Below are 14766 nucleotides of genomic sequence, written 5' to 3'. Positions count from 1 at the left end.
ACTTTATTTCAAATACATATATATTTACCTGTTGCCACCCTCACTATACTCCCTATTGTATACCTACAATGCTCCATTCAAATTTTCTGTTAATGGAAACAGTGCTGGAAGCCTACCTCTGTGAGCTCCTTGATGTGTGCTGCTTTTTCTTTCACTGCATCGAGAAAATGAAATCTTATTCCTTTTAATGCAGGTTTTACCTTGAGGAATAGTTATGTCATGTTGTTCTAGGTCAGGTGAATAAGGTCAGTGGTCTAATACTGGGATGCTGTGCTTCATAGAAACTTCATAATAGACAGTGCGGTATGAGCTGGTGCATTGTCTTGGTGCAGAACCCATGACTTGTTTTTCACAATTTGGGTCATTTTTTTCTTATTTTCTCGCAGAGTTGATCAAGAACCTCGATTTATTGTTGATTTAATAGTTTGACCTTCAGGTACTCAGTGAAGGTACACAGTTCCTTGAATATTGAAGAAAACAATCATCATCCCTTTGAATCTTGATTTCCTCATTCAAACTTTTTTTGTTCTCTGTGAAATTGGACGTTTCCAAAGCCTGGATTGGTGCTTAGTTTGAGGATCGTAAGTGAAAAACTGTGATTTATCACATGTTATAACTCCTTTCAAGAAATTAAGATTATTTTCAGTAATATTGAAAGTGTCAGTACAAACATTTTCACGAGCTGCTTTTTGTTTAGTCGTGAGAATTGTCTGCACCAGTTTTGCACACATTTTTGCCTTGTTAAACTGATTATGTAAAATTTGCGTTATATGTTCTTTTTCAATTCCTACAGTTTCAGCAATCAATTGAATACTCGACCACTGGTCATATTGAACCAGATTACCTACTTTTTTGGTATTTTCATCCATTTTTGATATTGAAAGGTGTCCTGTCCTGGGTGTGTGTCATCTTCAGTATCTTCTTGGCCATTGTGGAAATTTTTGAATCACTCAAAAACTTGCATATGTTATAAACAGCTATACCCTTCTTGTAGTAAATGCTAGGTTTCGGTAGCAGTTTTTCCAAGTTCCATGTGAAACTTCATGACAGTTTGTTGCTCTATTGTTACACTTTCATTTTTGCTCTAATATTACACTTTTCATTTTTCTGGCAAAACAAAGTGTTATCTCTTACACAAATGAAGGCCATGACCACACTGATTTGTCTATAGACCCAGAGATGCTGCATATGACTGAGAATGCTTCACACTTCGCAGCTGTTTGTTGTTTGCACGAGTGCATTTACTCCATGACAACATCAGTCCCATTATTTTATAGCCACACCTCATATAAACAGTTTGGCTTGCTTTTATTGTTTGGTTTAGAGAAGCAACAAACAGAATCTTTATAGCCTCAAATGATGTCTCCAGTATTAGTATTCTAAAAATGCCCATACAGCTAAAATCACCAAAAATCAAAGTTACTTATTTAATGACTGAATTTGACACACTGACAGAAAGAAATTAGTGCAGAAAACAGAAGTAGCAATTGTGCATAATTTTTCAGCACTGTTAAACTCCATTTTGGTGTCATGACCACACCCCTCCTGTATTTGAGTTGCACCATTACTTATGCCTGATGTTTGTGTGATTCACTGGTGCTTTTGTATCCATTGATTATGAAATCAGGGTCATATACAAGAAGCAACACTTCACACTTGAAAGCATTTTTATTCAGCATACACAAAAGTACAAGGGTGAACTGTCTTTCTCAGCAAAGTTGTCCTGTTTATACATATGTAGGGTATTATAGCAAATTCCACTATTGCACAGCATTGGCTTATAATTGAAACCTTGTACCTCAGAAAAGTTATGCATAGTTTTCTCACTTAATATGATTGCCTAACAATATATGTGGTTTCTTTTTTTCCTCACTAGAGTACAGCACAAAGGTCATTTTTTTTTTCCCCCCCGTGGCTTAGTAATAGTTAAGAAACTGGGTTCTCTTCCTAATAATGCAACAAAAATATTTTTGTTTTATGTTTGAGGTAAGAGGTTTTGATTCTAAACCAATGATAAATGAGTACCAGAACCATCCAGAAATCACAGATGTTAAACAATCAATAATTCCGCATGACAGCAATCGTACCAGTGATCTGCATGTTGCCAGCTAGCAACTTTAACCCTTGTGCCACAGTAGTCAGAACACAGTATGCTGCAATATTTTTTTCTGCAGCTCATATGTGTCAAACAAATTTACCGTAAAAAAGGCCTTTGGAGTACAGTGGCAGTCGTTGGAAATGGATGGTTTCTATTTTGATCAAACTGGGTGCTTTTTGTAGTTAGCTGTAAGGTACGATGCATCATTCACACCCATGTGTGGATGTCTCTTTCCAACATTTACTATTTTCCAAGCTTTGTAGTAACATATTCCACAGTATGCTGTTGATGTGTGTTAAGAGCACTGCTGATCTTCTCATATGCATATTTTAGATCCAATATATTTCATAAAGACCAAACAAAAGTGTATTATGGAATACACTGTAATGTTAAAATGAAAGTTTTCTGGATGTGGTAGACTAGAAGGCCACTCTAACCCCGGTTGGAAAATTGGTTTCATCAGTGACAGTTAATTACATACGACACAGTACCATGCTCGGAAAACTGGCATATTAACTGACTCGGACTGCAAAATCACAAGCTGTAATGCTTGTGAAATTAGCCCAATTTTTGTGCATTGTAATTGACATGCAGCCAATGAACATAAGACAGTAAAAATTAAAGAAGAGCTTCATTAATGAACTTTGGGGTTACAGGGAGGAATATGAAATAGGCTGCACAGGAATAACTGAGTGGATGGCTCAACTCTAACAAAAGTAGTTGAGTTTCTTCGTAAGCTGCCAAAGTGACACAAATTAAATGCTAAAAGTCCAAAGGCATGGCACATTTATCAGATTTATTGTGATACTTCTTGGTTTTCCACACGTTTATGGATGAATCAGTGATTGCTACCTAATTTTATTGTAGGCAATGTGTCACAAACATACTGTTGAAGAATGTACTTAGTTTTTAAAAATGGTTATTGATGAGTTTCTGATTGCCCTACAGTATGATGCTTTCAGTTTAGATTGAAGCAGTAGAAGCAAGCAGGTTGTGATTGGGAAGGGGTAAAATATAGGTACCAATGCAGGAGGATAGTAGTAGCCTGCCATGCTGTTTGGCAGTTGTTTTACTAGAGATCTTATTTAATAGATGCAAGATTTATTGTGTTCTTACTTTTTTTATAGTAACAAAATATGAGTTTAAAATTTGTTAATAGTTACGCAGTATATGTGACAAGTAATTGTCTTCTTACAGGTATGTTGAAGCAAAAGCTGATAGAGTGACCGTTGTCTTTAGTACAATATTTAAAGATGAAGATGATATCATAATTGGAAAAGTGTTTATGCAAGAATTTAAAGAAGGAAGAAGAGCAAGCCATACAGCTCCCCAGGTTCTGTTCAGTCACAGAGAACCACCTCTTGAACTCCAAAACACTGATGCCAGAGTAGGAGAAAATATTGGATATATAACCTTTGGTAAGATTCCGATTAGCTTTGTACAATCTTGTGACAGATTGTGGAAATGTAAATCCCTGTATGCTTAGGCAATGAAAAACAATATCAACTCCCATTGTTTTTGGGAAGACATCTTGCCATCTATGTGTGTCAAATAGAAATAATTTCTTTCAGAGCATTCAGCAGTTTTGTGTGTGTGTGTGTGTGTGTGTGTGTGTGTTGGTGCGTGCGTGCGTGTGCGCGCGCGCTCGCGCCCTCATCATATTCCAATGCAAAACTCAAGGTATACAATCAATACTTCAATCAAAACTAGTGATTAGATTTGTTGTTAGATAGTGAGACTTTTTAACAAAGGCTTTATCACAGTAGTTCTCTTTCTAACTACATTCTATGGTGTGGTGCAGCAAAGTCCATAAGCAGTCGTGCCGGTTTTCTCAAGAAATGTATTGAAATGCATACCTAAATCAAAGTGTTAGCTTAAAATCCATATTTTTCATATTATAATATTGCAAATGGTGTGGTGTGACACAGCAAAGATCATAAACAGCCTAGCCAGTTTTCTAAAGAGATGTGTTGAAATGCACACCTAAATAAAAATTTTAGCTTAAAATCCATCTTTTTGAAAATATTATATTGCAAATGGAAAGATATTAACTCTTGAGAAAGCCATAGTCAGTGGCCATTATAAATATCCTGATTCACTTCTTAACATATTAGTTGTCGTGTTTGCCCTGATGAATACTATAGTTGCTAAGTAAGCTCACCACACCTAAACTAACAGAGAATCCAAACTAAATATTCTTCACACTTCCCAATGTGCATGCTACAGGCAGCTACTGCAGAATTATGCTATTGACAGGAGTATCATATGATACATGGCTCCTTGCCATCGTGCATGGCCCCACCATCAGCTTTCATATGTGCACACTACTAAAGTACCAGTGTTTTCAAACCAAATTGGGGGTGGAGAACAGCTCACCATTTCACATTTTCTGGAGTTTCTACTAGAATTGTAAAGTAACCATTTTTTTTTAGCATAATAATCAGGAGAATATATCTGCAACAAGCTTTAAACATTTTTGACTGCAAACCAATGGCACAGTGAATTACATTCTGTTTGTAGAGCAGTTGATTTTCTAATTATGTGACTTGGTGGCTCACTTGCTCAATATTGATTATAAACCTGAAGATTTTCAGTCTTAAGATCCAGAGTTTTAAATGCTACTGTGGTTTGAATTCACATTGAACTGTAAGTATCTCAGTAATAAAGTTCACATGTTGAAATGAGAAAGGAGCATACCACCTCTACAGGGGAGGGGGGGGGGGGGGGGTGGATAACCATATTACAAGATACCTAAAAGATAACCATATGTGGATGACACAGATTATCCTTCTAGAGTTCATAGTACAAAACTTACTTTTCTTTGTATATTCAATTGTCTGGAATTTTGATTATGCAAATGAGTTATAACAACAGTTGGTCCAGATAATTGTGTTTCCACTGTATTTGCTGGTTTATCCCTGCTCAGTTAAGACATCAATAAGTGTGAAAAATGCAACATATTTCTGAACTCACTCATCAGGATTTTATTTGTTCAAACAGCCCTCTTGAAGAGCTTAAGATGTGTGTGGCACTGGAAAAGTGGGCAAAGGGAAGGGATATTATTAAGGACTGTTGACATGCTAAAAATTTATTTTCTTCTTCAAACCAATAGAGTTCCAAAATAGAAAGTAATTAAGAGAAATTTTGTTTTAAGTGGATGTAGTGCAAAATGTAAGTCAAGTGAGATGATATAGACAACATAAGGAAGTGTAAAAGAGAAAAAGTCTTATGTTTAAATAAAGTACCTCTTGCTCAGAATTTAGTTTTTTTTTTTTTTTGGAGCTCTTCTCTGATCTGTGGTGCGTAGACCCTCCCCTCACCACTGAATTTCATATATTTCTCCTGTAGGTATTCATCACTGACTGTCTGTATTAGTTTCTTTCAACTTTTTGTAATATATGTAAGCACCTGTACTCCTTGATGGTGACAGTGGTTCAGATTTTTTCTATGTTTTTGGTTTATAGTTCTTAGCGTACCATGTAAGGTTGATCACTGAATGTTGTTATGTGTCTCTGAACTGGAACAAATACACTGCTGACCATTAAATTTGCAACACCATGAAGGTGGCGTGCAACAAATGTCAGATTGGCATGATGTGCACTATATGCTTGGATACACAAATGATTAATATTTCAGCTACATTCTTTGTATAAGAAAAGATTAAAAAGTGGATTACTCATTCAGAAATTACGTCTGAATATTAGTTGTTTGTGGGAAGATCATATTGTGCCTCTATGGTAATGATGGAAGCTGAAGAAATGAATTAAAATTTGTGCAACGGCCAGGACTCAAACCTGAGTCTTCTTGCATTCTATGCAGCACTATGGTCAACACTGCTGCATGAACTACCCAAGTCGAATGCCCTCCCCAAGGCAAACTTCAATTCATATCTTCAGCTTATTTTCCCCCTAAATTGTCACTATTGCCAGGGCTCTCTGACATTGGAATGGCACGCCAGGGTTGGACGTTATGGGGGAGGCCCTGTACCCCAGGTGATCTTATGGAACTTATAATTAAATTTTCCCTGAGACATTTAAGCCTCGTCTTTATCTATGATAATGATGGAAGCTGAAGAAATAAATTAAAATTTGTACCAGGACTTGGACCCGGGTTTTCTTGCAGAGCCCTGGCAATAGTGACAATTTAGGGGAAAAATAAAGTGAAGATATGAATTGAAGTTTGTCTTGGGGAGGGCATTTGACTTAGGTAGTTCATGCATCAGTGTTGATTGTAGTGCTGCACCGGTGTGGTGGTCAGCATTTCTGCCTAGTATGCGAGAAGACATGGGTTTGAGTCCTGGCCATTGCACTAATTTTAATTCATTTCTTCATCTTCCATCATTATCATAGACAGAGATAAGACTTAAATGTCTTGGGGAAAATTTAATTATAAAATATATTATGCCTTGTTTGAGAAAAGAAATTTCTGCCAGCGTGTCGGTATTCAACAGCGGCAGTATTGCGGTATATCAAGACTGCACTTCGTCGTTCAATGATATTGCCTTCACGTTGATTGGGATCTCATGATTGTGATGCAAATACAGAATTGATGGGTTCAGGAGGGTCATGCTCAGTACCTCACAGGACCTCAATGACCTCACACTCAGCTATCACCCATAAGAACAGACACATTGTTTCATTGACTTTGCAGGATCATGCAGCCTCATCAGTTGCCTTCAGTCAGGAAGTGGGCTTCTTTGCAAGAAGATAATTTTCTACACATATAGAGAAAGATACTGGAGAACTGCAGATTGTTAGTGTGTAGCCATTGTTGTGGCTTCCCTTGACATGGCGGCAAAGAAAGGTGCTCCAACAATGGTGTGCCCAACAACACTGGACACAGGAATGACACCATCCTGTATTACAACAAGATTCCCAGTTCTGCGCACAGCATCGTGATGGACGTGTCCATGTAAAGAAGTTCCAAGGACAACAAACATTGACAGATTGCATTGATCATTGTCATATGGACCTAGCAACTAGTGTCATGGTGTGGGGTGTCATTGGGTACACTAAATGATCACCTCTGGTTCGCATAGCCAGGAATTTGGACAGTAGACATCACATTTTATCTTAAATTATGTAATGCAAGAATGCATGTTGCCCGTCTTGTCCAGATGTACTTTGACAGTGGTAGTGTTTGACTGTTGGCCTTGTCAGGATGCTCTTCAGATCTCATACCCAATAAAAAAAAATCAGATAATAGATTAACCAAGATACTGGCATGGCACCACACCTGCCACTGTGATTGATGAACTTTGACAGAACAATTAAAGCAGCATGGAGTGCCATATCTTGTCATCCAAGCTTAGTTAAACTCAATGCCCAGCTTAGAGTCATTGAGGCTGGCAGAGGTGGTAAATCTGTGTACTAAATTTAACACTCTGTATATTCCTAAATCATACAAATTTAGCCGGCCGAAGTGGCCGTGCGGTTAAAGGCGCTGCAGCCTGGAACCGCAAGACCGCTACGGTCGCAGGTTCGAATCCTGCCTCGGGCATGGATGTTTGTGATGTCCTTAGGTTAGTTAGGTTTAAGTAGTTCTAAGTTCTAGGGGACTAATGACCTCAGCAGTTGAGTCCCACAGTGCTCAGAGCCATTTGAACCAGCCATACAAATTTAATCATCCTACTGCACAGTAAATCCACTGTAAGTAAACTGTACTAAATTTAACACTCTGTATATTCCCAAATCATACAAATTTAATCATCCTACTGCACAGTAAATGCACTGTAAGTAAAAATTTGTTTTTTGCTATTCTTACTGTGTTGCAACTTCAGTGGCCAGCAGCCTATATTAAGTCAGCAAATGAAGACAGCTGTAGAGTTCCCCAAGGAGAGCAAATCAGGGGACTTATGTCTTATAATAGGAAACAATTTGTTTTGTTGGTTGCAAGAGTGTTACCTTGGTTAGTGCTCATGTAAATTTTATTGCACCTACTAGTAGCTACTTGGTCTGTCATTAAGGATTCCGAATTAGAAAATTCTTTACTTTAGCATCCAAAATATTTAATGGTGTCATCAATCTGAAGTGCAGCAGCAAAGGATAGAAAGGTAGAGTAATTACAATGGAAGAGATTGTTGAATGTTAACCAAATGTCTTTCTTATGTATGACAGTTGCCTCATTTTTCTTGTAAAATCATTTTTAATCAGTTTATATGTCCACAGAAATACAGTGTAATTAAATTATTTTGATAAATAGTGTAATTCTAACTGTGTCTCATACCATTTGTTTTAGTTCTGTTCCCACGACACACAAACAGGAGTACCAGGGACAATACCATAAACTTAATTCATATATTCAGAGATTATCTTCATTACCACATCAAGTGCTCAAAGGCATACATCCACTCTCGCATGAGAGCTAAGACATCAGATTTCCTCAAAGTCCTAAATAGAGCAAGACCAGAACCCAAGAATGTAGAAAAGAAAACAATAACGTAAGTGTAACAATTTTAAATATTGGTTGAGTGCTGCAAATCATGCTAGTTTCTTGTTAACTAGAATGTGTATATTCTTGGTGGGGTTTCCCCATGTATGGTACTTCATTTTGATGCTGATTTTACTATCCTTTTGAATTGTTTGTTGTTAATTTTAGATTTTTTATTTTTAACCATCACAAAAACGTACTAAGTTGGTGCATTTTGTTCAGGCTTGTATGACTGACTTGAGTATTGTCTGCAGTCACATTCCACGTTATAAGAGTGCATTTCAAGTCTGCTTCATAAATGACACAGATAAAAAGTTCAGTAATTTTCTTTTTTGAATTACAAAATACCAGTCATGTGCAAACAGAAACAAATATTGAATAATAATAATAATTACACTTTGCCTTTTTTTTAACATTTTCTAGAAAAAGGAAGAAAAATCTGCTTATTCTCAGCAACATAAATTACTTTAATATTTGTCCCTTTATTTGCCCTGTTCTGCTTACAATTTTACTGAATGGCTAAAGTATGCAGACTCTTACCTCCATCAATCCATGTTTATAGAATATAGCTTTAATTAGCTTATCATATTTAATTTTAGTTGCATTGTTCTATTTCTGTATGTGTGACATTCAGAATACAATATTTTGACTAACAATATTTGAATTGTGTTATTTTCAGTATCTATTCACACTGTAAATTACTCCATAATCACTTTTCCACATTCATCACATATTCTGTCCACAGACTGCTTATAATGAACAGTGCATGAATTTTACCCTTTTGGCACTGTGCTGGCCTCATTAAAAGAGTTTATTTAATAGTTAAATTGTAAAGAACCTAGTTGTATTATAGAGCCCAAGTCCCAAAGGCTGAAAAAACCTTCTCTTTTCACCTTATTCTTTCCAGATGCTTTCATAAAAGCCAATTCTTGCCCTAAACACACCTCCTTTTACACACCTTTCATTCTCCTCCAACTGGAGAGAACTGACACCATGAATCCTGCAGGGCTATCCATAAATCCGTAAGAGTATGAGAGGGAACTGACACCATGAATCCTGCAGGGCTATCCATAAATCCGTAAGAGTATGAGAGGGTGGAGATAACTTCTGAACAGTGCGTTGCAAGGCATCCCAGAAATGCTCAATAATGTTTGTGTCTGGGAAGTATGGTGGCCAGCGGAAGTGTTTAAACTCAAGAGTGTGTTCCTGTAGCCACTATGCAGCAATTCTGAACATGTGGGGTGTTGCATTATCCCGCTGGAATTGCCCAGGTCAGTCGAAATTCCCAATGAATGATATGAATGGATGTAGGTGATCAGATACTATGCTTAGGTATGTGTCACCTGTCACAGTATCTAGATGTATCAGGGATCCCTTATTACTCCAACTGCACTCATCCCAGACCATTACAGACCCCCCCTGCGGGTTCGGGGATCAGAATAGGCCCGCGGTATTCCTGCCTGTCGTAAGAGGTGACTAGGAGGAGTCTCAAATGTTTCGGCCTTATGTGATGGTCCCCTCTCGAGTTTGACCTCCATCTTTCTAAATTATTCCGAAGAGCGAGCCAATTGGGGAAGGGCGCCTTACATGGTGCACTGTGTCCGTCATGCATTGAGACCTTTAGCCAACTTTTTCGTCGTTGCAATGGTGTCCCGCTCGTTTTCCGTCTCTTGGGCGGGGATACGTCACTTTGTGCGATTACCACGCTACACTCTGCAGTGTTGCTTTTAACTGCGATGACGACCTTGGACGTTTTTGCACCTAAGATTCAGCACGGTAGCCAGTCCGTTGTGGTGGGGCTGCCATGTACCCTCTTGGTTGTAGCCCCCTGACGACACAGGGATCGCTCTACTGATGCCTGCGCCGTTAACTCCCCACGTATGCCAAGGAGTAGATGCCCATCTCCCTGGGGCATCGGGACTCCCGGCACTGGCCATCCTGCCAGGTGGCCTTTGCTGTGGCTGGGTGGCGCCCTTGGTCGGAGTAGGTGGCATCAGGGCGGATGACCCGCAATGAAGCGTGGTACATCATCTCTCGCTGGCGGCCAGCCGTCAGCAGTCTCTAAGCATTCCAAAGCTCACTTTAAGGCTAATGTGTATGACCCCAAATCGTTCCCCTCCCTTGCCACACCATGGGAGGAACGCAAGGCATTGCATGAAAGTGAGACGTATTCGCCCAGATATCTTGTCTGTACCAGATCTGATGGGGAATCTTTTATATCCGCGAAGCCTCAGTTCTTTGTAGAGCATTTAGAGGACAAGTTTGGGGAGGTGGAGGGCTTGTCCAAGATGCGGTCCGGATCGGTGTTAATAAAAACGGCATCCTCCGCCCAGTCGCGGGCCTTGTTCGCTTGTACTAAGCTGGGGGATGTCTCTGTCATTATCACACCCCATAAAAGTCTGAATATGGTCCAGGGCATTATCTTCCACAGGGATCTCCTTTTACAGTCCGATGACGAGCTGCGCGCCAACTTGGAGTGCCGAGGTGTCCATTTCGTCCGGCGCGTCCACCAGGGTCCAAGGGATCGTCAAGTTGCCACCGGTGCCTTCATCTTGGCCTTTGAGGGTGACACGTTACCTGAGAAGGTCAAGGTGATGGTGTACCGTTGTGATGTCAAGCCATATATCCCTCCCCCGATGCGGTGCTTCAAGTGTTGGAAGTTCGGCCATATGTCTTCACGCTGTGCTTCCGACCTCGTCTGTCGCGATTGCGGTCGACCATCCCATCCTGATCATACCTGTGCGCCGCCTCCAATCTGTGTGAACTGTGGTGCGCACCATCTGCCTTGCTCGCCAGACTGTCCGATTCTGCAGAAGGAGCGGAAGATCATGGAAATCAAGACTCTCGACCGCCTGACGTACACTGAGGCGAAGCGGAAATATGATCGGCTTCATCCAGTGCGCATGACAGCTTCTTATGCCGCGACTGTCACTACTCCTACAATTCCATCCGCTCTAGTCAGCTCTCAGAGTCGAAGTCCCACACCTGACCCCTTGATGGTGGGGGGCACTAAACCTCCTGTTGCTCCTGCTCCATCTACTTCAGGAGCAACACCCCCCCAACCATCGGGGACATCAGTCCCCCCTTCCCAGCCGGAGAAGCGTAAGACTTCTTCGGCTACTCTCGTAAGGAAGGGGTCCCTTTGGGACCTCCCTTCGCACGTTCCGACCGGTTCCAAAGCCGACAGCCGCAAGTGGCTCAAACAACCGCCAGGCCCTGGTCGTCGGGACACACGGTCGTCGTCTGTCCCTGAGACTGACCCAGTGACGCCCTCCCAGCCTGAACCACCCAAGGCTACCGACATTGCGGTGGCACCCATTCCACCGCTTCCTACAAGCTCTGTGTCTGAGGATGAGGTGGAGATCCTGGTGTCCGCTGAGGACGTGGATCTCGCCAGTCCCTCGGGCGCATTGACTGGCTGTCGTACAGGTGGTGACTCAGTAGCAGCAGGGGCCCTGGAGGCATAATCTGCCTCCCCAGTCCCTTCACGCCTTTCCCATCTATGGCCAATACCATCCTCCAGTGGAACTGCAGCGGTTTCTTCAACCATCTAGCTGAGCTCCGCCAACTTATCAGCCTTCATCCTTTCCTTTGCATTGCTCTGCAGGAAACTTGGTTTCCAGCAACGCGAACCCCCGCCCTCCGTGGCTATCGGGGTTGTTTTAAGAACCGGGCAGCTTATGAAAGGGTGTCTGGTGGCGTCTGCATATATGTCCTTAACTCTCTTCACAGCAAGTTTGTACCTCTACAAACAGCTTTAGAGGCTGTCGCTGTTCGGGTGTGGACGCCACAGGCTATTACCGTCTGCAGTATTTACCTTCCACCGGATGGGGCTGTCGCGCAGCATGTCCTGGCTGCTCTGATAGCCCAACTGCCGCCACCTTTCTTGTTGCTGGGCGATTTCAATGCCCACAACCCTCTCTGGGGTGGGACTGTCTCCGATGACCGCGGTCGGGCCGTGGATCATGTGTTGGCTCAGCTCGACCTTAGCCTCTTGAACACCGGTGCTCCCACGCATTTCAGTGTGGCCCATAGCTCGTTCTCAGCCATCGATCTCTCTCTTTGCAGCCCTGGACTTGTCCCCTCCCTCCACTGGAGAGTACATCCTGACCTGTGTGGTAGTGACCATTTTCCCATCTATTTGTCACTGCCCCAGTGTCATTCTTCTGGGCGCTTGCCCCGCTGGGCTCTCCACAGGGCTGACTGGCCAGCTTTTACTTCCGCTGCAACCATTGAGTCTCCCCCACAGGGTGACATTGACGAGGTGGTCCGTGTTTTAACCACGTCCATCATTTCAGTGGCCGAGGCTGCCATCCCCCGTTCTTCTGGCCACCCTCGGAGGAGGGCTGTACCCTGGTGGTCGCCGGAGGTTGCTGAGGCTATTCGCGACCGTCGGCGGGCTCTCCAGCGTCATAGGCGGCACCCGTCTCTTGAGACCCTCATCACCTTTAAGAGGCTCCGTGCCTTCGCCCGTTGTCTTATTGCACGGCGTAAGCAGGAGTGCTGGGAGAGGTATGTCTCATCCTTGGGCTCCCATGTCTCCCCCTCGCTCGTGTGGTCCCGGATCTGGCGGATTTACGGATACCAGACCCCTATGGGTGTCCCTGGGCTCTCCTTGGATGGCGCTGTCTGCCCGGACGCTGCCGCCATTGCTGAACGGCTTGCCGCGCACTTTACTAAGAGCTCTGCGACTGCATCCTATCCCCCCGCCTTTCTCTCTCTAAAGGAGCGAGCTGAGCGGACGCCGTTCTCATTCCACACGCGTCGTTCTGAAAAATACAATGCTCCTTTCAGCGAGAGGGAATTCCTCGCTGCCCTCACCGATTGCCCTGATAGAGCACCAGGCCCAGACTGCATCCACGCGCAGATGCTGAAGCATCTCTCCAGGGACTGCCGGAGACACATCCTCACCATCTTTAACCGCATCTGGAGCGAGGGCGTGTTCCCGTCGCAATGGCGAGAGGGTCTTATTGTCCCCATCTTGAAGCCCGGTGCGGACCCGCTGGTGGTGGACAGCTATCGTCCCATTACCCTCACCAATGTTTTGTGCAAATTGCTCGAACGTATGGTGGGGCGGCGTTTGTGTTGGGTCCTTGAGTCGCGCGGTCTCCTCGCTCCATCCCAGGGTGGCTTCCGTCGGGGCCGGTCTGCCACGGACAATTTGGTGCGGCTGGAATCTGCTATTCGTACAGCCTTTGCCCAACGTCAGTATCTCGTTGCTGTATTTTTCGATCTGCGGAAGGCGTATGACACCACATGGAGGTATCATATCCTCGCCACGTTGCATGAGTGGGGTCTTCGTGGTCGGCTCCCGGCTTTTCTTCAAAGCTTTTTATTGCGCCGCTCTTTACGGGTGCAAGTCGGTGCCACCTCTAGTTCCTCTTATATACAGGAAAATGGGGTCCCGCAGGGCTCGGTGTTGAGTGTCTCCTTATTTCTAGTGGCCATTAATGGCCTGGCTGCAGCCGTGGGGTCGTCGGTGTCTCCTTCTTTGTATGCCGACGACTTCTGCATCTCATTTAGCTCCACGACTACGGGAGTCGCCGAACGCAGGCTGCAAGTCGCCGTTCGCAAGGCAGCATCATGGGCTCTGACTCATGGTTTTCAGTTCTCTGCAGCCAAGACTCGAGTTATGCACTTCTGCAGGCGTCGGACGGTCCACCCTCATCCTGAACTTTACCTCGACTGCCACCTGCTTGACGTGGTGGACACATGCCGCTTCTTGGGACTCGTGTTTGATGCCCGCCTCACATGGGTTCCTCATGTTACTCAGCTGAAGCAAAAATGCTGGCGGCACCTCAACGCCCTCCGCTGCCTTAGCCACACGTCTTGGGGTGCAGATCGCAGCACGCTGCTGCGATTGTACAGAGCCCTTGTGCAGTTGATTATGGGAGTCTGGCCTATGGGTCTGCGTCACCCTCAGTGTTGAAATTGTTAGACCCCATACACCACTGTGGGGTTCGGCTTGCCACTGGCGCTTTTCGCACTAGCCCCGTGGATAGTCTACTGGTGGAGGCCGGGGTTCCCCCGCTGCGGATTCGCCGCCATCGTCTGCTCGCCGACTATGCTGTCCACGTGCATTGCTCGCAAGGCCATCCCAATCGTCGCCTGCTTTTCCCTGCCATGGTCCTCCATCAGCCCGAACGGCGACCTAGGTCTGGGCTTTCCGTAGCTGTCCGCGTCCGGTCCCTGCTGTCGGAACTGGGGTCATTCCCTCTTCTGCCTCCCTTCCGTGTCCG

The 14766-nt window shown here is 43.6% G+C and overlaps 1 protein-coding gene across 1 annotated transcript in view; it reads left to right on the top strand.

Moving 5' to 3' along the window:
* LOC124776666 (probable actin-related protein 2/3 complex subunit 2) overlaps window positions 1-14766 on the top strand; it is a 54757-nt gene that overhangs the window by 31467 nt on the left and 8524 nt on the right. The window contains exons 5-6 of the mRNA XM_047251767.1: window positions 3296-3516; window positions 8336-8537. Of these exons, the coding sequence (XP_047107723.1) occupies window positions 3296-3516; window positions 8336-8537 (423 nt within the window). The remainder of the gene's footprint in view (window positions 1-3295; window positions 3517-8335; window positions 8538-14766) is intronic.

This window comes from Schistocerca piceifrons, chromosome 2 (assembly GCF_021461385.2).
Source record: "Schistocerca piceifrons isolate TAMUIC-IGC-003096 chromosome 2, iqSchPice1.1, whole genome shotgun sequence".
In the NCBI taxonomy this organism is placed as follows: domain Eukaryota; kingdom Metazoa; phylum Arthropoda; class Insecta; order Orthoptera; family Acrididae; genus Schistocerca; species Schistocerca piceifrons.
The sequence above is the reverse complement of the archived record's forward strand: the minus strand, read 5'-3'. Positions and strand labels throughout refer to the sequence as shown.